Below are 23,982 nucleotides of genomic sequence, written 5' to 3' on the forward strand. Positions count from 1 at the left end.
TATAATATTTTAATGGTAATTTTATGTATTAATTCATAATGAAAGTTCAAATTATGATTTTTTATAGATACCCTGAATGTTTTCAATAACTAAATCCAGTTTTGCATTGTTTTAAAATTAACCATGAGTTTTATAGGATTAGGAAGAAAGGAAGCAAATTAACTGCAGAAATAGACCTTTAAGCTTTTATATAATCAAACTATAGAATAAAATACATCTCAAGAGCATTTTAAAAGAAATTACTTCCCTAATACCCTGGCAACTTCTGTTTTTCTTAGGAAAGAATTATATGAAATGTAGACTGGAGTCCTAGTCATCTTGTGCATTTATTGTCCCTTGTAATCTATTTTTCAGGGGGAAATCTCTATGACTTAATCAAGATATTTGGATATACTTTAAGGACTAAATACTTCAAGACCAAGTACAGAATTTTGTACATAATTGGATTGTGCATTTATTTCCTGACTGTTCTGCAAAAAGTTTCCTAAGGACAGGTTCCATACTTACCCAGAGGCATTTTGCAGACAACTCTTCCAAAGCCATGTTCACATTCAACATTTTTCCAAGTTTCATTTGAAGCTATCAACATGCTACATTTTCCAATACCACTCTTACTTTTATTTTCCCATTTGACAAATGTCACTTCTGATCCATCTAACCAACTCCAAGACTGGTCTGAAGAAAGAAATTAAATATAACTATGTTTACTGACACTAAACTAGTAAGTTACAAGCATGGGGTTCATGTAACTCATCAGAACTGTGCTGTCCAATATGACAGCTACTTGTTAAAATAAAATGCATTAAAAAGGAAAAAAAAATCAGTCCTTCAGTTGCACTACTCACATTTCAAGTGCTCAAGAGCCACATGTGACCAGTGACTACTATATTGGACAGTGCAGATATAGAACATTTCTCTCTTTGTAGAAAGTTCTATTGGACAACACAGATAGAGAATGTGGTGTTTCGATTAAAGTGTAGAATACTTGCACATTTATTTTGTGAGGGAGAGATTTCTAAGGACCCATATACTTCCCCTAGTCTAATTTTAAAAAGTCATATCATTAAAGACATGCTGGTGGAAGACGAAGGGTGCAGGAACCTCCATCCCCACCCTTCTCCCACACCACCCCCAGGACTTCATCTTTGTTTTCCAGCTGAAGTGGCACCACCTTGTGGTGACAGTATAAACACGATTTAGGATTCATTTGGACAACTTGGAATCCTTGTATTTTTTGACAAGTACTTAACATTTTAGAATTCACATTTTAATAATTTAAAATTCAACTTTGCATAAAATGTGAAAAAACTTTCTCTTCTGTCATATTTGTACTCTTAATTTATTTCTACCAATTCCAAGTTCACCCAAACCCTATTTACATAATATTGGTATGAAATAACTTTGGAATAATATAAGAAGCATTTATCTATATCTACTATTTCTTATTAAAAAATCCTTCCACAAATTTTCTTTGAATCAATTATCTGCAATTTTATAGGTTGGCGCGAAAGTAATGGGAAAAACTGCAATTACTTTTGCATCAACCTAACACTAAGCCAGTTTTTAAAGATTACTATTAAGATTTAATTTTAACCAATGGTAAAAAATATTCTTAGAGAGAAGGGAATAACAAGAAGATAACTGTCTGAACAACAAAGTTATAAGCTGCAAATCCACGCGGTGACAGACACTAGAACTCTAAGAGAAGGCAGGCATGGGCTCCTTGTGGGGACACAGACATTGCTGAGAAGAAAATATCCTGATGTTGATCCAAGGATCCCAGAAATAAGCCTCTAGAATGATTCTACTTTATTAAACATGATTTTCTGTGTCATTAGTGGTTTCCATCACTGCTAAGTTAACTCATGGATTCATTCAAAATTTATAACCGTCCAGAACAGCCAGCGACCTAGTTTATTTATCCATAAGAGGCACCTGAATTAGCCATCGCTTAACATTCTTTAGCAAGGATGACTTGTTATTTAGGATGAGTTAGAACTCTCTTTGCACACTACACATACAATTATTTCACTTACCAACAGAATGTTGAGATAATCCAAGCCAAACTCTCATGGTAATATTATTATTTTCCCTCATCATTCTGCTCACAAATTTATTCTCATCTTCATCTTTTATGGAAACGATAGTTGCAGACTGATCTGTTGAAGGAAAACAAATTCTCAATTAGCTTTATGGAAACTAGAGAAGTAGTTTATTCTCAACTAGCCATTTGAAAAATATATATATTATTAACAAGATCATTGATAAATTCAAGCCTTACACAGAGACAGTTTTTAAAAACTGGTATTTAGGTCAAAATTTTATAAGTACTTCCAAAAAAAATCACTTCCAAACATGTATAAATAAATTTTGTGCTTCTTCAAACTATTTATCTGTCAATATTTTTTTGGCCCTGGAACTGCCTACCCATGAGCCCTCTCTCACTGTTCAGATGAGAAAAGAGAAAGAGTTATATAACCTCCCAATGTCACTTAGCTAGGATATGTGGAAGCTGGAATTTGAACCCAGACCCTCATGCCTCCAAGTCTGAAGTGCTTAACCTACATATTATTTTTACAGTAAACCACTCTGTTTTCTCCTTTAGGAGAAAAAGGTTTCTGACTTTCAAAACATACATATAGCTTACAACAGTTCCCATCATGTGTATACAGGTATAACACCCAATGGTTCCCACACAAAAGTTCCCAGTAATTAGAAGATTTTTCAATCAGTCAAGTGTCTCTACAATGGTTATCAGAATAAATTAGATAAATGCCACCCATCTACCTGGCTAATTTGCTACCCAAGGAAGCAGGTAAACAAATTTTGGTCTTTGAAATACTCTAGGTAGTTTCCCTAGAAGTCATTTTACAGCTTGACTATGGATCAAATTTGTCATGGGAAAGAGCCGATCATTGCTACTCTTTCTAAAATAGCTAAATCTGAAGGCAAAAATCCCTGTCCTTTGTGGTGGTCAGAGGATGCGGCCAATCCTATTGCAGAACGGATGGACAACCATACTACTTTGATTTGTTACCCTGGTGAGGCTAAGCTTATGTATTAATAACCAAGCAGTGGAACAACTATAATTTTTATTTACTACTTAGTTAACGTTACAAAAATTTTACCTCTTAATTCTTTTTTTCTAAGCATGTCTAGCTATAGGTAAAACCATTTCAATTCGTCAGTAGTTTTGCTTAGCAGTTCACTTAGCCACTTTTATTTTATTATTTTAAATTTATTATTATTTTTTATTATTTATTTTATTTATTATTTTTTTGAGATGGAGTCTTGCTCTGTCACCCAGGCTGGAGTGCAGTGGCGCAGTCTTGACTCACTGCAACCTCCGCCTCCCTGGTTCATGCGAGTCTCCTGCCTCAGCCTCCCGAGTAGCTGGGATTACAGGTGCATACCACCACACCCAGCTAATTTTTGTATTTTTAGTAGAGACAAGGGTTCTCCACGTTGGTCATGCTGGTCTTGAATGGCTAACCTCGTGATCCTCCCACCTTGGCCTCCCAAAGTGCTGGGATTATAGGCGTGAGCCATCACGCCCAGCCACCACTTTAAAATTCTACTTCTTCCCACTTACTAGTTTCCATGTACTTATTATTAACATTGATAATTTTTTTTTTTGAGATGGGTCTTGCTCTGTCACTCAGGCTGGAGTGCAGTGGCGCCATCTCGGCTAGCTGCAACCTCCGCCTCCTGGGTGCAAGTGATTCTCCTGCCTCAGCCTCCCGAGTAGCTGGGACAACAGGTGTGTGCGACCACACCCAGCTAATTTTTGTATTTTTAGTAGAGATAGGGTTTCACTATATTGGCTAGGATGTCTCGATCTCTTGACCTCGTGACCCGCCCGCCTTGGCCTCCCAAAGTGCTGGGATTACTGGCATTTTTAATGGCTATTCCAATATTTCATTGAGTTCCTATGTCATAAGATACTTAACCATTTCCCTACCACTGGGCAATTAGTTTATAGTGCTATTAGAAATGGAAAGTGCTTTAAAAATATTTTCAAAAATATAACCATTGCTTCAAATTACATCCTTAACAAACATTTCTAAAAATTATTGAGTCATAAGAAAATCAACAAATTTTAACTCACCATGTTTGGAACACAATTTTTTGGCCTCTGAAAAACTGTGCAATGCCTGATCAGACGTGTAACAATGACCCTTGTACTGGATCCACCGTGACCCATTCTCTTTTACTGTTGGACATCTTGATGAATATGTAAGATGGGACAGCTTTTTAGCTATAAAAATGTTAGACACAGTTATAACAATGCATGGAAAAAACAGACTAATTCAATGTCTAATTCAAAATCTAATTCAATGTCCCTGATTGGAACTGTTGCTTTTGCGGTTAAGAAGCATTTAATTCATACCAGAGAAAGCCACAGCCCACACTCTATAAATACATATTTTAATTAACTTTTTGGGATACCGTTTAAAAAACGTAGATGATAGAAGCAGAAAATGCCTTAGCTTTCTAAGACTGATTTGGACTAAAGTAAAAACAATGAGAAAGACTAGAAAAAGAAGTAAAGACAGGCCAAGCAGACCTGAAACTACTCTGAAATAATAATTACAATTATTTCTTTCTTTGGATTCCTTTTTTTGTTTATTTATTTTTTTTAGTAGAGACGAAGTTTCACCATGTTGGCCAGGCTGGTCTCAAACTCCTCACCTCAAGTGATTCGCTCACCGCAAGTGATTTGCCCTCCTCAGGCTGCCAAAGTGCTGGGGTTACAGGCATGAGCCACCGTGCTTAGCCCCTTGGATTCCTTTTTATTTTGATAATCGAAATAAATCTAGTTTTACTTAGTCATAAAAGAACTATTTTTTAAAATTTTTTTTTAAATTGCTAATTTGTTTTACAAAGCGTAATACATCAGCACCACAACATCACTCAAACAAAAAAAGACTAGGAGTGGCTTCTTAGCTCTTAAAAATGCCCCTGGTTTCCATTTAAATTGATTTTTAATTGTGCTGCGTAACAGAAGCAGCCTGGGGAATGCAGCTTTTGCCCCTTAACACCTGTTTTTAATTCCAACAGAAGAGCATATGAAAACTGGAAAGTAAATTGTCAATGTTGTATTAGTGAGGTACAGATTATCTGAATCAAATATCTGACCTGGTACCAGTCAGTAATCTCAACCCAGACTATTGCTTTGTGATGCATTCTGTATGGTCTGTATGTCCTTCAGTAAGTAAAGGCATTTCCTGTTTTTTTATCCAAATCTCTGCTTGGCAGAGTCCTTACTTGTGGTCTCTGTGATTAGAGGATGGCGGCTGCTGTTTCTTTCATCATCAAGAGACTCTTTAGTGGCCCTTGGTTCCTTCTGCTGCTTCTCTGTCTTCTGTTAGAAACCAGACTTGATCTTTTTGAACTTTGGTTATTTGATTGGCGTTTGCCTCCATTCTTCTCACTAATGCTACCAATTTGAGTACTAAGTCTTCAGTTCAGCAGTTGGACTCCTGGGTAAGTTTCCCAGCTGCTGCAGATCAAAATGCATTTGCCAAATTCATCTATACAATCTATAGAACTTCTCACAACTCCTCATTAATGCTGCCGTTGAAAAGAAATGTTACTAGTAAGTTCTTGTTTGATATTTTCTATTCTGATGAAAATGGTTGGGCAAAGGTATATTGCTGATTACTTAGTGTTGCACTGGGCTCAACTGTTAATGCAAAACTTCTTGAACATTGGCTATCACGGCATCATGAGGATAGGGAACTTTTCTGAAGGGTTTGACTCTTTTTTTTTTTTTTAATTATTTCTCACACTGGCAACATAAGTAAATGCCTTATGTTTGGTCTATTTGTTTCTAGTATAGTCTGCAACTGGGGTCTCTTAGGTTGCATACATTTTTTTTTCTTCCTGTTCTTCATGAAGTTTTGCTTCCAACTCTTTTTTTTTTTTGGAAGGGCCTGCATCGTGGTAAGTGTGTTATATTCCTGTTCAAGAAGATCCATTTTTTTTAACTGTGGTAAAATACACATAACATAAAATTTATCATCTTAACCATTTTGGTTTTGTTTTGTTTTTAGAGACAGGGTCTTATTCTGTCACCCAGTTTGGAATGCAGTAGTGCAATCACAGCTCACTGCAGTCTCAAACTCTTGGGTGCAATAGAGTCTCCTGCCTCAGTTTCCCAAGTAGCTGGGATTACAGGCATGCACTACTGTGTCCAGCTAATTTAAAAATATTTTTGTAGAGATGGAGTCTCACTCTGTTGCCCAGGCAGGTCTTGAACTCCTGGGCTCAAGCCATCCACCTGTCTCAGCCCCCCAAAGTGCTGAGATTACAAGCATGAACCACCACATCTGGCCTTAACCATTTTTAAGTGTACAGTCCCGTGGCACCAAATGCATTCACTCTGCTGTACAACTATCACCACCATCCATCTCTAAAACTTTTCTATCTTGCAAAATTGAAACTCTATACCCACTAAACAATAACTCCCCATATTCCCTTCCATCTTGTCCCTGGTAACTGCCATTCTACTTCCTGTCTCTATGAATTTGAGAACTCTGGGTACTACCTCATATAAATGGAATCATAGAGTATTTGTCTTTTTGTGACTGGCTTATTTCACTTAGCATACTGTCTTCAAGGTTCATCTGTGTTGCAGCATGCATCAGAACCTCCTTCCTTTTTAAGGCTTCTTCCCCATTTGTCCATCCATGGACACTTGGGGTGCTTGCATCTTTGGCTATTATGAATTATGCTGCTATGACATGGTTGGACAAACACCTGTTTGAATCCCTGCTTTCAGATGTTTTGAGTATATACCTGAAGTGCTGGATCACATAGTAATCTTATGTATATGCTTTTGAGGAATTGCCACACCATTTTGCACAGTGGTTACACGGTTTTATATTCCTACCAGCAATGCATAAGGGTTCCATTTTCTCCACATCCTCACTAATGCTTGTTATTCTCTGGTTTTTTTGAAGATCCAGTTTTTAAAGTTAGCTCTTGTATTAGTTTCCTTGGGCTGCCATAATAAATTCCACAAAATTGGTGGCTTAAAACAACAGAAATGTATGCTCTCGCAGTTCTGGAGGCTAGAAGTCTGAATTGAAGGGGTTAGGATTGGTTCTCATTGGAGGCTCTAATGGAGAATCTGTCTCGTGCCTCCCTCTCATCTTCTGGTGGTTGCCAACAATCCTCGGCTTATCACTCTGTCACTGCAATCTCAGCCTTTGTCATCACGTGGCCTTCTTCCCTCTGTATGTCTGTATCTCCCTCTTATAAGGACACTAGTCATTGGATTTAGGGCCCACCATAATCCAGTATGTCCTCATCTCAACTACCTACATCTGTAAACTCTATTTCTCAATAAAGTGACAGTCTAAGGTTCTGACTGGACAGCAATCTTTGGGGAGGAGGCATTATTCAACCTGGCAGAGCACAGAACTTACGTCTGGTCATCTTATCATTCTCTATCCCATAAAGTCTGTTTCTCTATTTCTGCATGCCTTATTTCTCATGTATTCCAATTGTTGTTCTAAAAAGTTACATTTGTTTTCTGTGCCTAACAACTGAGAAGTCAGCTCTTGATTGTACCTTGATTCCTCATTGTTTATATCATTCTCCCTTTCTTTTATTAACCTGCTTCTCTAAAGTTTTCACATCTTCTTCTGCCTGAATCTGTTCAACCAAATGTTGAATCTGCCGTTCAAGATTCTTCAGAGCAGAAAACATGGTGAGCACTGAGAACCAGAGGCTTTGGAAACTAATGCCACCACCTCCCTGCCTATCCTGCAGGCCTCTGCAGCCTCTGGCAGTTTTTTTTTTTTTTTTTTTTGTGATCTTCCTCAAGGTTCATGCTTTATCCACCAGGGGTGACCCTAAGTCCAGCCTCTAATGGAAGGGGCTCTTCCCTTAAATTTTAAGGATCATGTAAGTTTGGAAAATGCTTGGTTACACAAGGTTAAACAGACTTCATTATTACAGAAACTCTCTTAGAACCTTTGGCCGGGTGCAGTAGCTCACACCTATACTCTCAGCACTTTGGGAGGCTGAAACAGGAGGATTGCTTGAGCCTAGGAGTTCAAGACCAGCTTCAACAACATTGTGAGACCCTATCTCTACAAAATGTTTTAAAAATTAGCTGGGTGTGGTGGCACGTGCCTGTGGTCCCAGCCACTCAGGAGGCTGAGGTGGGAGGACTGCTTGAGCCCAGGAGGTCAAGGCTGTAGTGAGCCATGTTCATGCCACTGCACTCCAGCCTGCGCAACAGAGCAAAAAACACTGTCAAAAAAAAAAAAAAAAAAAAAAAAAGATAAGAACCTTTAATATGATAAATCACATGACGTGTTTCCCAAATTTATATGTGTGGGACCCTTTTTTGAAATAAGCATCTCAGCCTTTGTAAAACATTGCTAAGTGAAATTAGAATTCACAAATTCTAGGGTAGAATTTACCTGGTGACAGAACAAATGAAAGTCTTTGGGAACAAATTCCCCGAGTGCTTATATTGTATTTGTTTCCATTTACAAAGTATCAAAATCATTTTCATATAATTTGTGAATAAATCTTTAAATAAAAATTCCACTGAGCATTTAATTATGTGCATAAATTATGTCACATTTTAGTAAATGTACTGTTACTGAAATTCAAGTCTTACATTTTGTAGGTTTATAACAAATAGCACCATCCTTAACAGAGTTGCATTTTTCATGTTTCCAAGTTCCTTTTGGGTCCAAGAGGACACAATTTCCAGGAGATGTTTGGCCTTTCCATGGAATGTAGTCAAATATACTACCATCAGACCATTCAAAACTTGATTCACTTCCCTGTTGTAAGAATAATAGAGATAATCTGAACCCAGATGTATGACTTTAAAAAGAATATAAAGAACAACATACATACTTCAAGAAATATTATAATGGAATATTAATTATTTGCTTCCAGTATTGTAGGTCTGAACCTACTATTATTGTAGGTCTGACTGACTTCTGATGCACTGATTCGGGACATTTGCTCTGGCACCGTTTATGGAGAACTTTAAACTTAGAGACAGAGTTATTATACCTGGTCTTTAGATTTTTTTAAAGGATGAGTTTACGTAACACTTGAAATTAAACAACATGCAAATGGCTTCCATTTGTCACAATGACAAATTTATAATCCCAACCTTCATATTGTTCTGAATATTGTTTTCTATGTTATATAGTTTTGTGTTTTGTGTCTCTGGCTACATTTTTCACACTACAGAGGACATCAAGCAGTAGGGAGCTAGAAAAGAGAAACACTTCCCAAGAAACTCAAAATGGGAAGACTATTTTTGAGTTTTCCTTGAATTTCTCTTAACTTGCTATCCTTTTAAAAAATTTTGCCCTAAATTTTGTTCTAAAGATTATTTAAATTAGAACTACAACTCTAGTCTCAATAGATAACCATTTTTTGTATACGAGGCTTTATTGTAAGTACATAAATGATTAAATAATATGATTGAAATAGTGGCACAGATGTGTTTACTAGCAGAATTAATCTTAAGTAGTGCAATTTTCTAGAGGAAAAGTGGGAAGAAAGTATGCATTTATTAGTCCTAACCATGTGGAGAATTTTAGATGGTAACTTGTATAAACTTTTGTGTTAAAGTCTCAATGAAATTATTATTACCCTGATTTTCTACATGAGGAAATAAGGTTGCAAAGGCTAAATAACTTGCTCATGATCACCCAGCATATAAATAGAAGATCCACTACTGGTACTGAAACTCAGCGTTTTCTGATTCTATGCTATTTCATTTTTACCAGCTTTCCAATTTGTCTGTCCCAACTAGGCTATAGAGGTGTTGTTGAGATATTCATCCACTGGGCCCTTGGGATGGCCTGAGCATTTGCCCTAGTGCATTCTGCACCAAAATTTTCTATTTGTTCTATGTTGTAAAAGGTAAGAAAGCACCATGCTATGCAAACGGAGTCCCAGTACTTCATCTATTGTTGTACTTTGTATTAATACTTTACGTTCAGATTTCTAACCCTCAAAATAACACATTTGAAAAGTTTCTGGAAAGCAAAGCAAGACTTACATCATGACTTGAGAGCCCAACCCATAGTGGAAATCCATCACGTTTTACAATATCTTCCAGGAAGAGCTGGCCATTTTGGTCGTGAACGCTTGCCAAGTGACCTCCACTTTGAGAACACATGTTTAACGCTTCATACCACGTTACCTTTTTTTGAATAACACTGTAAATACCATCTTCATATGGCATAAACTGTGGCAATGTAGTATTATATTCTTCTTTGTAGTCAACTATAATAATTAAAAGCACTGGTGATTAAAATTTAAATTATTTCAAATATACCTTTTGGATGAGACAACATGCAATCATTTGAAAAGTTAAATAAAACTGGGTTTCTTATTAATAAGGGAGGTCAAATGCATATTTTATTTTTCTTACTGCTATGACACATATCTTAGGCTCTTAAAGTTCTCTGGTTGATATTTTTAAAAGGCATAGACATTTTCTTTCATTTAAGAAGCTTACATATTAGTTGGAGACAGAAACAATGGCTGAAATGATGGCAAAATTATTAACCAGTAGGAACTGTGAAATTGGTAGAGATTCATTTGAATGAGAGGAGTCAGGAAGACTACTTGATAAACCAGGTCTCAAAGGTTAGGTGAAATTAAGACTAAAAAGAAATAAGGTAACCAGAAAGTAAGGAAGTGCTTAAAACAAACACAAACAACAAAGCCACAATGATGAGGTTATTTCAAGGGACATGGGAGCCAAGTGAAAGAGCTACCAAAGGCCAAAGCGGAAAGACTTGAGCAAAATATTACAGAATGCAGTATGTTAGATTATAATCCAAAGTATAAAATAAATAACCATGAACCTATACTAGGTCTAGAAGATTGGAGGAAATTAAGAACAAAAAGAAGGAGAAAGTATGGAAGCACTACAAACTAACAAATAACAAAAAAACCCCACAATGATGAGGGTATAAATAAATAACTGAATAAATTTAAAAATTGGGGCCAGGTGCAGTGGCTCACGCCTGTAATCCCAGCATTTTGGGAGGCCAAGGCAGGGGAATCACCTGAGGTCAGGAGTTCAAGACCAGCCTGGCCAACATGGTGAAACCCCATCTCTACCAAAAATATAAAAAATTAGCCGGGCATGGTGGTGCATGCCTGTAATCCCAGGTACTTGGGAGGCTGAGGAAAGAGAATCGCTGGAACCTGGAAGGCAGAGGTTGCAGTGAGCTGAGATGGCACCACTGCACTCCAGCCTGGGTGACAGAGCAAGACTCCATCTCAAAAAATAAAATAAAATAAAATAAAAATTGGAGAAAATAGACAAATACCCTGTGCAGAAGAATTTCAAGTTATTTATATAGATACTCCCCTCACAGGAAGGTGGAGGATAACTTTCTACCCTGTTAAGTGTGGATTCTACATAGTGACTTCCTTAGAAAGAGGACAGTTATGGAAAGGAGGAAAACGGGTAACTTTGCAGCAGAGAACTTAACAAACACTACCTTGGGCCAGGTGGCCAGTGATAAGTCACATGAATAGTACATGGTGCCCATGTGAAGTGAGAATGCTCCCTCACATCTTTGGTCTTCCTCCAGAAACTTATAACCCCAGTTGAATCATGAGAAAAACATCCGCCAACCCAAACTGAGGGACATTCTACCAAATACATGACCAGTGTTCCTCAAAACTGTTAAGGCCATCAAAAACAAGAAAAGTCTGAGAAACCACCCAGCCAAGAGGAGCCTAAGGAGGCAGGAGTACTAAAGGTAAGGTGGGGTCCTGGATGGGATCCTGGAAAGAAAAAGTATGTTAAATAAAAACTACGGAAATTTGAATAATGTGTGGACTTTAGTTAATAATAATAATAATGATCAATATTGGTTTATTAGTTGTGACAAATGTACCATACTAAAGTAATATGTCAACAGTAGGGGAAATGGTAGGATAGATGGGAACACTCTGTACTATCTTTGCAACTTTTCTGTAACTCTAAAGCTATCCTACAATGAAAAGTTTATTAAAGATGTAAAAAAAGAAAGAAAGAAAGAAAGAAGTTGCAAAACTTCTTGGCAGGAGGAAAACATAAAGGTGCAAGTATGAGGATGGGCATACCCTGTGCCTGGGACAATGAGAGACCAGCTTGATTGAGAAAAAGATGTTTTGCTGAGCAAGAATGGGGAAAAACAGGGAACTGGGAGAAGGCCTAGAAATTGGGGATAGAGACTAGTTTCTAACATGTCTCACAAGTTTACACTGACTCAAAGTAGGTTAGAATAAGGAATCCCTGGAGGTTGCTGGTGGACACGGTCTTGGGAAGTGACTGCGGCGCTGTGAAGTGAGCCGACTAGCCAGCACGCCACCATTACGGGCTCCCACTGAGCAGGAAGCTTAGGGCACAGTGGGAGTAATGAGAGTTTTAGGGCACAGTGGTAATAATTAACAGTTTTTAAGCTGTGAAAAAATTAAAACTAACATATATTTAAAAATAGATTTATTTACAAATTAGGCAAGGTTGAGAGACATTCACTTTGCACAGAATGTCAAAACTCTTCCCCCACTTTCTTATTTATACAAACCCTATGCATTTTTCAAACCCCAACCAAGTTTCACCTCTTCTTGAAGCCTTTCCTTTTTTCTGTCATTCCCCTTTCCAATGTATCAGTTTTGACTTCCCCACAATTGAAGCCTGTATCAATTAATCTAAGGCTAATTTACATTAAACAATAATAAGGAATTTAATGCTATCTCCACAACTACATTTTACTCCTTAGGGTCAAAACCTTGACAGCAGGGCCCGTGTCTTTTCCTTCCTCGTTAACCTCTGGAACACCTCGCACAGCACTGAACACAGAGGAAGCATTTGATTGTATGATTCCCGTTAGTGGAACTAATAGCCTTATATTCTTCCCCTGGAGTGAAAGAAAACTCTATATTACTATACTTACCCATTTCAATTTTACAAGCAAGAATGCTGTGCTGGTGAAAATAAAGTGTTTCTTCAATAACATTAAAGGTTTTAATATCCCAGAAGCCATCAGTACTTAAACCAGCCAAAAACTTCTCATTTTTTATAGTTGGTCTTCCTGCTCTCCAATGTGTATATAACAGTGGGGTCTTATCAAACCACATAAGAGAATTATCTAGAGAAGAAACATTGTTTTCCTATGCTTAGAGATTAAATCAATACTTGAATTACAGTTATATAGTTAAGATTTCAAACTTGACTGATTTTATCTTTTCCCAACCTTCTAAAAGTTTGTATGATTATGTATAACCCTTTAAGATATTTTCTGATTATAACAGTAAATCATGCTCATTTTTAATTTGACTATAAATGCAAACTACAAATATTGACCTATAATTCCACCATCCTTCAGTAATAACATTTCATTTTTGTCATCAAATATTATTTTCCAGAAGTCATTATATGAAAAAGATACTTGCACGTGCATGTTTATAGCAGCACAATTCACAATAGCAAAAATATAGAACCAGCCCAAATGCCCATCAACCAACGAATGGATAAAGAAAATGTGGTAATGTGGTATATATGTACCATGGAATACGACTCAGCCATAAAAAGGAATGAAATAATGGCACTCGCAGCAAACTGAATGGAAATGGAGACCATTATTCTAAGTGAAGTAACTCAGGAATGGAAAATCAAACATTGTGTGTTCTCACCAAGTGGGAGCTAAGCTATGAGGATGCAAAGGCATAAAAATTATACAATGGACACTGGACTCAGGGGGAAGGATGGGAGGGGGTGAAGGATAAAAGATTACACACTAGGTACAGTGTACACTGCTCGTGTGATGGGTACACCAAAATCTCAGAAATCAACACTGAAGAACTTATCTATGTAACCAACCACCACCCGTTCCCCCAAAACCTATTGAAATAAAAAATATTTTATCTTACATATACATTTAATTGCAATGGAAATGAACATGACTATTTTATTATTTAAAACATGATTGATACATTATAAAAGTCGCCAAAGAAATCTCTTCTCTGGACATAAACTGTTAACAACTGTGCATACTTACAGTCAATTTTTTTTTCTTTGAGATGGAGTCTCACTCTGTCACCCAGGCTGGAGCGCAGTGGCACAATCTCAGCTCACTGCAACCTCCACCCCCAGGGTTCAAGCAATTCTCTGCCTCAGCCTCCCGAGTAGCAGGGATTAAGATGCCCGCCACCACAGCTGGCTAACTTTTGTATTTTTTAGTAGAGATGGGGTTTCACCATCTTGGCCAGGCTGGTCTTGAATTCCTGACCTCATAATCCACCTGCCTCGGCCTCCCAAAGTGCTGCGATTATAGGTGTGAGCCACTGCACCTGGCCAGTCAATTGAGTTTTAAGAAGGATGCCAAGACAATTCAGTATGGAAAAAATAGTCTTCTAAACTGGATATCCACAAGCAAAAAAAAAAAAAAAAAAGAGGTTGGACCCCTTTCTTTCACCACACACAAAAATTAAAGTAGATCACAGACATAAATATAAGAGCTACAACTATAAAACCTTTAGAAGAAGAAAACACAAGAGGCCGGGCACCATGGCTCACCCCTGTAATTGCAGCACTTTGGGAGGCCGAGGTGGGCAGATCACCTAAGGTCAGTAAACCAGCCTGGTCAACATGGTAAAACCCCATCTCTACTAAAAATACAAAAATTAGCTGGGCATGGTGGTGGGCGCCTGTAATCCCAGCTACTCAGGAGGCTGAGGCTGGAGAACAGCTTGAACCTAGGAGGCGGAGGTTGCAGTGAGCTGAGATCACGCCACTGCACCACTTCAGCTTTGGTGACAAGAGCAAAAGTCTGTCTCAAAAAAAATAAAGAAAACATAGGAGTAAGTCTTCATAATCTTGGGGTAAGCAAAGCCTTCTTACATATGCACAAATGACAAAAGAAAAACACTTTTGTGATGGATTGCTGGCAAGATGGCCAAATAGGAACAACTCCAGTCTGCACCTCCCAGCAAGATTGATGCAGAAGGCGGATGATTTCTGCATTCCCAACTGAGATACCGGGTTCATCTTACTGCGACTGGTTGGACAGTGGGTGCAGCCCACGGAGGGTGAGCCAAAGCAGAGTAGGGCAACGCCTCACCTGGGAAGTGCAAGGGGTTGGGGAATTTTCTCCCCTACCCAAGGGAAGCCACGAGGGACTGGGCGTGAGGAACTCCGGCACAGATACCGCGCTTGTCCCACGGTCTTCACAACTGCAAACCAGGAGATTCCCTCTGGTGCCTACCCCACCAGGGTCCTGGGTTTCAAGCACAAAACTGGGCAGCCATTTGGGCAGACACCAAACTAGCTGCAGGAGTTCTGTTTTTCCCATACCCCAGTGGTGCCTGCAATGCCGGCAGGACAGAACTGTTCACCCCCCTGGAAAGGGGTGCTGAAGCCAGGGAGTCAAGTGGTCTGGCTCGGTGGGTCCCACCCCTACGGAGCCCAGGAAACTAAGATCCACTGGCTTGAAATTCTTGCTGCCAGCACAGCAGCAGTCTGAGATTGACCTGGGACACTAGAGCTTGGTTGGGGGAGGGGCATCCGCCATTGCTGAGGCTTGAGTAGGCGGTTTTACGCTTCTGGTGTAAACAAACCTGCTGGGAAGTTCGAACTGGGTGGAGCCCCTGTAGCTCAGCAAGGCTGCTATGGCCAGACTGCCAGATTTCTCCTCTCTGGGCAGGGTGTCTTTGAAAAAAAGGCAGCAGCCCCAGTCAGGGACTTATAGCAGACTTAAACGTCCCTGCCTGAAGGCCCTAAGAGAGCAGCAGACCTCCCAGCACAGACTTCGAGCTCTGCTAAGGGTCAGACAGCCTCCTCAAGTGGGTCCCTGACCCCCATGTATCCTGACTGGGAGATACCTCCCAGTAGGGGCCAACAAACACTTCATATAGGAGACCTCTGGCTGGCATCAGGCAGGTGCTCCTCTGGGAAGAAGCTTCCAAAGCTTCCAGAGGAAGGAACAGGCAGCAATCTTTGCTGTTTTGCAGCCTCCACTGGTGATACCCAGGCAAACAGAGTCAGGAGTGGACATCCAGCAAACTCCAGCAGACTGGCAGCAGAGGGGTCTGTTAGAAGGACTACTAACAAACAGAAATGAATAGCATGTCCATTCAAAGGCCCCATCCGAAGGTCACCAACATCAAAGACCGAAGGTCACCAACATCAAAGACCGAAGGTAGATAAATCCACAAAGATGGGGAGAAACTAATGCAAAAAGGCTAAAATTCCAAAAACCAGAATGCTGCTTCTCCTCCAAAGGATCACAACTCTTAGTCAGCAAGCGAACAAAACTGGATGGAGAAAGAGTTTGACGAATTGACAGAAGTAGGCTTCAGAAGGTGGGTAATAACAAATTCCTCTGAGCTAAAGGAGCATGTTCTAACCCAATGCAAGGAAGCTAAGAACCTTGAAAAAGGTTAGATGAATTGCTAACTAGAATAACCTCTGTAGAGAAGAACATAAATGACCTGATGGAGCTGAAACACACAGCACGAGAACTTCATGAAGCATACACAAGTATCAATAGCTGAATTGATCAAGCAGAAGAAAGGATATCAGATATTGAATAGCAACTTAATGAAATAAAGAGAGAAGACAAGATTAAACAAAAAAGAATAAAAAGGAATGAACAATGCCTCTAAGAAATATGGGACTATGTGAAAAGACCAAATCTACATTTGACTGGTGTACCTGAAAGTGACGGAGAGAATGGAACCAAGTTGGAAAACAATGTTTAGGATATTATCCAGGAGAACGTCCCCAACCCAACAAGACAGGCTAACATTCAAATTCAGGAAATACAGAGAATACCACAAAGATACTCCACAAGAGGAGCAACCCCAAGAGACATAATCGTCAGATTCACCAAGGTTGAAATGAAGGAAAAAATGTTCAGGGCAGCCACAGAGAAAGGTCGTGTTACTCACAAAGGGAAGCCCATCAGACTAACAGTGGATCTCTCTGCAGAAACCCTACAAGCCAGAAGAGAGTGGGGGCCAATATTCAACATTCCTAAAGAAAAGAATTTTCAACCCACAATTTCGTATCCAGCCAACTAAGTGAAGGAGAAATGAAATCCTTTACAGACAAACAAATGCTGAGAGATTTTGTCACCACTCGGCCTGCCTTACAAGAGCTCCTGAAGGAAGCACTAAATATGGAAAGGAACAACCAGTACCAGCCACTGCAAAACATACCAAACTGTAAAGAACATTGACACTATGAAGAAACTGCATCAACTAACAGGCAAAACAACCAGCTAAAATCATAATGACAGGATCAAATTCACACGTAACAATATTAACCTTAAATGTAAAGGGGTTAAATGCCCTCAGTTAAAAGACACAGACTGGCAGACTGGATAAAGAGTCAAGACCCATCAGTGTGCTGTATTCAGGAGACCCATCTCACGGGCAAAGACACACATAGGCTCAAAATAAAGGGATGGAGGAATATTTACCAAGCAAAGGGAAAGCAAAGAAAAGCTGGAGTTGCAATCCTAATCTCTGATAAAACAGACTTTAAACCAACAAAGATCAAAAGAGATAAAGAAGGCCATTACATAATGGTAAAGGGATCAATGCAGCAAGAAGAGCTAACTATCCTAAATATATATGCACCCTATACAGGAGCACCCAGATTCATAAAGCAAGCTCATAAAGACCTACAAAGAGACTTGGGCTCCCACACAATAATAGTGGGAGACTTTAACACCCCACTGTCAATATTAGACAGATCAACAAGACAAGAAGTTAACGAGGATATTCAGGACTTGAATGCAGCTCTGGACCAAGCAGACCTAATAGCTATCTACAGAACTCTCCACCCCAAATCAATAGAATATACATTCTTCTCAGCACCTCATCACACTTTTTCTAAAATTGACCACATATTTGGAAGTAAAACACTCCTCAGCAAAAGCAAAAAAAAAAAACAAAAAAAAAAAACCAGAAACCATAACAGTCTCTCAGACCACAGTGCAATCAAATTAGAACTCAGGATTAAGAAACTCACTCAAAACCATACAACTACATGGCAACTGAACAGACTGCTCCTGAATGACTATGGGGTAAATAACAAAATGAGGGCAGAAATAAAGATGTTGTTTGAAACCAATAAGAATGAAGACACAACGTACCAGAATCTCTGGGACACATTTAAAGCACTGTAGAGAGGGAAATTTATAGCACTAAATGCCCACAAGAGAAAGCAGGAAAGATCTAAAATTAACACTCTAATATCAAAGTTAAAAGAAGTAGAGAAGCAACAGCAAACAAATTCAAAAGCTAGCAGAAGACAAGAAATAACTAAGATCAGAGCAGAACTGAAGGAGACAGAGACATAAAAAACCCTTAAAAAAATCAATGAATCCAGGAGCTGGTGTTTTGAAAAGATCAACAAAATGGACCACTAGCAAGACTAATAAAGAAGAAAAGAGGGAAGAATCAGATAGATGCAATAAAAAATGATACAAGGGATATCACCACTGATGCCACAGAAATACAAACTACCACCAGAGAATACTTATAAATACCTCTACACAAATAAACTAGAAAACCTAGAAGAAATGGATAAATTCCTGGACACATACACCCTCCCAAGACTAAACCAGGAAGAAGTCGAATCCCTGAATAAACCAATAACAAGTTCTGAAATTGAGGCAGTAATAGCCTACCAACTGAAACAAGTCTACGACCAGGCAGATTCACAGCGGAATTCTACCAGAGGTACAAAGAGGAGCTGGTACCATTCCTTCTGAAACTATTCCAAACAATAGAAAAAGAGGGATTCCTCCCTAACTCATTTTATAAGGCCAGCTTCATCCTAATACCAAAACCTGGCAGAGACACAACAAAAAAAGAAACCTTCAGGACAATATCCCTGATGAGCATCAATGCAAAAATCCTCAACAAAATGCTGCCAAACCGAACCCAGCAGCACATCAAAAAGCTTATCCACCAGGATCAAGTCGGCTTCATACCTGGGATGCAAGGCTGGTTCAACATATGCAAATCAATAAACATAATCCATCACATAAACAGAACCAATGACAAAAATTACATGATTACCTCAATAGTTGCAGAAAAGGCCTTTGACAAATTCAACAGCCCTTCATGCTAAAAACTCTCAATAAACTAGGTATTGATGGAACATATCTCAAAATAATTAGAGCTGTTCATGACAAGCCCACAGCCAATATCATACTGAATGGGCAAAAACTGGAAGCATTCCCTTTGAAAACTGGCACAAGATAAGGAGGCCCTCTCTCACCACTCCTATTCAACATAGTATTGGAAGTTCTGGCCAGGGTAATCAGGCAAGAGAAAGAAATGAAGGGCATTCAAATAGGAAGAGAGGAAGTCAAATTGTCTCTGTTTGCAGATGACATGATTGTATATTTAGAAAACCCCATCACCTCAGCCCAATATCTCCTTAAGCTGATAAGCAACTTCAGCAAAGTCTCAAGATACAAAATCAATGTGCAAAAATCACAAGCATTCCTGTACACCAATAACAGACAAACAGAGAGCCAAATCATGAGTGAACTCCCATTCACAGTTGCTATAAAGAGAATAAAATACCTAGGAATCCAACTTACAAGGGACGTGAAGGACCTCTTCAAGGAGAACTACAAACCACTGCTCAAGGAAATAAAAGAGGACACAAACAAATGGAAAAACATTCCATGCTCATGGATAGGAAGAATCAATATCATGAAAATGGCCATACTGCCCAAAGTAATTTATAGATTCAATGATATCCCCATGAAGCCAGCACTGACTTTCTTCACAGAATTGGAAAAAACTACTTTAAACTTCATATGGAACCAAAAAAGAGCCTGCATAGCCAAGACAACCCTGGGCAAGAAGAACAAAGCTGGAGGCATCACGATACCTGACTTCAAACTGTACTACAAGGCTGCAGTAACCAAAACATCATAGTACTGGTACCAAAACAGATACATAGACCAATGGAACAGAACAGAGCCCTCAGAAATAACACCACACATCTACAACCATCTTATCTTTGACAAATCTGACACAAACAAGCAATGGGTAAAATATTCCCTATTTAATAAATGGTGTTGGGAAAACTGGCTAGCCATTCACAGAAAACTGAAACTGGATCCCCCTTCCTTACACCTTATACAAAAATCAACTCAAGATGGATCACAGACTTAAATGTAAGACCTATGACCATAAAAATCCCAGAAGAAAACCTGGGCAATACCATTCAGGACACAGGCATGGGCAAAGACTTCATGGCTAAAACACCAAAAGCAATGGCAACAAAAGCCAAAATTGACAAATGGGATCTAATTAAACTAAAGAGCTTCTGCATAGCAAAATAAATTATTATCGGAGTGAACAGGCAACATACAAAACGAGAGAAAATTTTTGCAGTCTATCCATCTGACAAAGGGCTAATATCCAGAATCTGCAAGGAACTTCAACAAATTTACAAGAAAAGACAAACAACCCCATCAAAAAGTGGGCGAAGGATATGAACAGACACTTCTCAAGAGAAGACATTTATGCAGCCAACAGACACATGAAAAAATGCTCATCATCACTGGTCATTAGAGAAATGCAAATCAAAACCACAATGAGATACCATCTCATGCCAGTTAGAATGGCAATCATTAAAAAGTCAGGAAACAACAGGTGCTGGAGAGGATGTGGAGAAATAGGAATGCTTTTACACTGTTGGTGGGAGTGTAAATTAGTTCAACCATTGTGGAAGACAGTGTGGCAATTCCTCAAGGATCTAGAACTAGAAATACCATTTGACCCAGCCATCCCATTACTGAGGATATACCCAAAGGATTATAAATCATTCCACTATAAAGATGTATACACACGTATGTTTATTGTGGCGCTATTCACAATAGCAAAGACTTGTAACCAACCAAAATGTCCATCAATGATAGACTGGATAAAGAAATATACACCGTGGAATACTATGCAGCCATAAAAATGGATGCGTTCATGTCCTTTGCAGGGACATGGATGAAGCTAGAAACCATCAATCTCAGCAAACTAACACAGGAACAGAAAAGCAAACACCACATGTTCTCACTCGTAAGTGGGAGCTGAACAATGAGAACACATGGACACAGGGCCAGGGGGAAACATCACACACTGGGCCTGTCAGGGGTTGGGGGGTTGGGGAGGGATAACATCAGGAGAAATACCTAATGTAGGTGACATGTTGATAGATGCAGCAAACCACCATGGCATGTGTATACCTATGTAACAAAACTGCATGTTCTATACATGTACCCCAAAACTTAAAGTACAATAAAAAAAGAAGAAAAAAAAAAAAAGAAAAACACTTTTGTGGTATAAGTCAAGTCATGGGAGAAAATATTTGCAAATTATTTATTGGATACAAGACATATCTAGAATATATAAAGAATTCTTACACCTCAACAATAAAAAGACTCAATTTAAAAAATGAGCAAAAAATCTGAATAGGGATTTCCCCAAATGTGATATACAAATATCCAATAAGCACATGAAAAGATGCTTAATATCATTAGCCATTAGGGAAATGAAATTAAAATCCCAGTGAGATATTTCACACTCACTTGGATGGCTATAATGAAAAACACACAAATGTTGGCATCGATATGGAGAAATCAGTACTCTCATATACCGGGAATGGAAAATGGTATAGCTAGTTTGGAAAACAACCTGGTAGTTCTTCAAAGGGTTAAACAAAAGATGCAGCAATTCCATTCCTAGGGGTTTACCCAAGAGAAAGGGAAACATATGTCCATGCAAAAACTTGTATGTGAATGTTCAGAGAAGCATTATACATAATAACTAAAAATGATTTAAAATCTAGGTTGTTTTACCTAAATGTCCATCAACTGATACACGGATAAATAAAATGTATTACATCCATAGAATGGAATTTTATTCAGTTATAAAAAGGAATAATGTACTGATACATGCTACAATATGGATAAACCTTGAAATCTTTATGCTAATGGAAAAAGCCAGTCACACGCAAAAAGCACACATTGTATGATCTCATTTACATAAAATGTCCAGAATTTTACATTCAGGCAATCTGTAGAGATAGCAAGTAGATCAGTGGTTGCTGAGGACTGGGAGACAGGGAGGGGATGCTAATGGGTATTGTGTTTCTTTTTAGGGTAGTGATGGTTGCAATAAGCCTTAAAAAAAGGGTACTAGGTCTATTACAATTATAAATTGGTATAAAGATTGATGCCATCACTACCTACACATATCCAATGTTGTCCTGGTTATTTCTGGTTTTCTTTTTTTTTTTTTTTTTTTTTTTTTTTTGAGACGGAGTCTCGCTGTGTCTCCCAGGCTGGAGTGCAGTGGCGTGATCTCAGCTCACTGCAAGCTCCGCCTCCCAGGTTCACGCCATTCTCCCGCCTCAGCCTCCCAAGTAGCTGAGACTACAGGCGCCCGCCACCACGCCCGGCTAGTTTTTTGTATTTTTAGTAGAGACGGGGTTTCACCATGTTAGCCAGGATAGTCTCGATCTCCTGACCTCGTGATCCACCCGCCTCGGCCTCCCAAAGTGCTGGGATTACAGGCTTGAGCCACTGCGCCCGGCCATTATTTCTGGTTTTCACTGATTACCACCTCCCAAGGCAAGACCCCTAAACATCTGCCTGCAGCAATGACACGTTAGAAGCACTGCACACACGATTTGGTTATTGTTTGCTGCTTTGTATCATCTCATGCCTACCAGTTCCTCCTCCCCTCTCCCAAACTTCAAAGTTATCAATTTTCTGACCAATATGATGTGCAATGGTAGATTTCTAAAGTTGCTTTAAGAAAAAGTCACTTTTTTCACTTGGCTTAATGTATCTCTCAGTTGACATACTGTGGCTTCTCATAGTAATTTCTATTCATGGCCCTGCTATTGAAAAGTCAAAAATGTTTCAAAAAAACAAAATTCTTTGTGTAGGTGCCAAATACAATTAAATATTCTATAAGTATATCAACATAACCAAAAACAGTGACTTACAGTGATTTCTATTCATGGCCCTGCTATTGAAAAGCCAAAACTGCTTTAAAAAACAGAATTCCTTGCATCGGGGGCAAATAAATTAAATATTTATAAGTATATCAAAATAACCCAAAACAGTACCTTACAGATGTAAATTAAGTCAGTAAGAATGAGATTCAAACCAAATTTGCCACTTGCCTGAAATGTCTTTCTATATGTATATGTCTGTATATTTTAATAGAAATTTTATTACTCAAACATTTTATAAAAGAAGATAAAACAAAACAAGGGAGTCTTCTGATCTAAAAATGCTTTTTCAGAATATATAACACATTTTCAGTTGTTTCTGATAATATAATGTATATCAAAGGGTACAATTTCAATTTCTGTACTGGGTGTGGTCTCCATTGCTCAATACAAGACCATTGTTTCTTCAGTCACTTTCAGGTGAAGCCTCAGAACTTTCCAGCTAGTTTCTCTCCATTTTAATTCAAGGGTAGTTAAGAGTCATTAGAGAAAAGGCTTGGGCCAACTAAGTCCTACTATGATGAACTTATCCTCACCTGGTAAACCAAGTCTTTATTGCTTGGTAGTTTAATTTTCATTAACCCTTCTGCAAACCATAAACATTTCAGGAAAACAGTGGTAACCCCACAAAATAGATGGGTTAGAGAGCAAAGGAGAAGCCTATTTTTAAAACAGACAGAAACTAATTTAGTTTCTTTTCCTTCCCTACCCCTGGTTATCATTGTCCTGTGCCCCTTATCAAACCCTTTTTAGAGTAAATGTATGCTTTTGATGCTCTATGGCCATGGAAAGGTTTTCCTAATTCCAAAATGTCTATGATTTTCAGGACATTTCTGAGCATCTTTCTAAATTGGTCTTGTTTCCTCTATACTAGACTGTTTTAAAACAATTCATATCAATCATATTTTGAATTCGTGGTATTTAGCCCACATTCCAAA

The 23,982-nt window shown here is 38.6% G+C and overlaps 1 protein-coding gene across 5 annotated transcripts in view; it reads right to left on the reverse strand.

Moving 5' to 3' along the window:
* LY75 (lymphocyte antigen 75) overlaps positions 1–23,982 on the reverse strand; it is a 97,577-nt gene that overhangs the window by 6,608 nt on the left and 66,987 nt on the right. For 4 of the 5 annotated variants that reach the window (XM_031651811.1, XM_031651809.1, XM_031651810.1 and 1 more), the window contains 6 exons: positions 12,954–13,148; positions 10,052–10,278; positions 8,642–8,810; positions 4,109–4,258; positions 2,037–2,159; positions 508–675 (listed from right to left, as the gene is read on the reverse strand). In XM_031651811.1, the coding sequence (XP_031507671.1) occupies positions 508–675; positions 2,037–2,159; positions 4,109–4,258; positions 8,642–8,810; positions 10,052–10,278; positions 12,954–13,148 (1,032 nt within the window). The remainder of the gene's footprint in view (positions 1–507; positions 676–2,036; positions 2,160–4,108; positions 4,259–8,641; positions 8,811–10,051; positions 10,279–12,953; positions 13,149–23,982) is intronic. The other variant, XM_031651812.1, reaches the window with a different exon arrangement.

This window comes from Papio anubis, chromosome 10 (genome assembly GCF_008728515.1).
Source record: "Papio anubis isolate 15944 chromosome 10, Panubis1.0, whole genome shotgun sequence".
Lineage (NCBI taxonomy): Eukaryota > Metazoa > Chordata > Mammalia > Primates > Cercopithecidae > Papio > Papio anubis.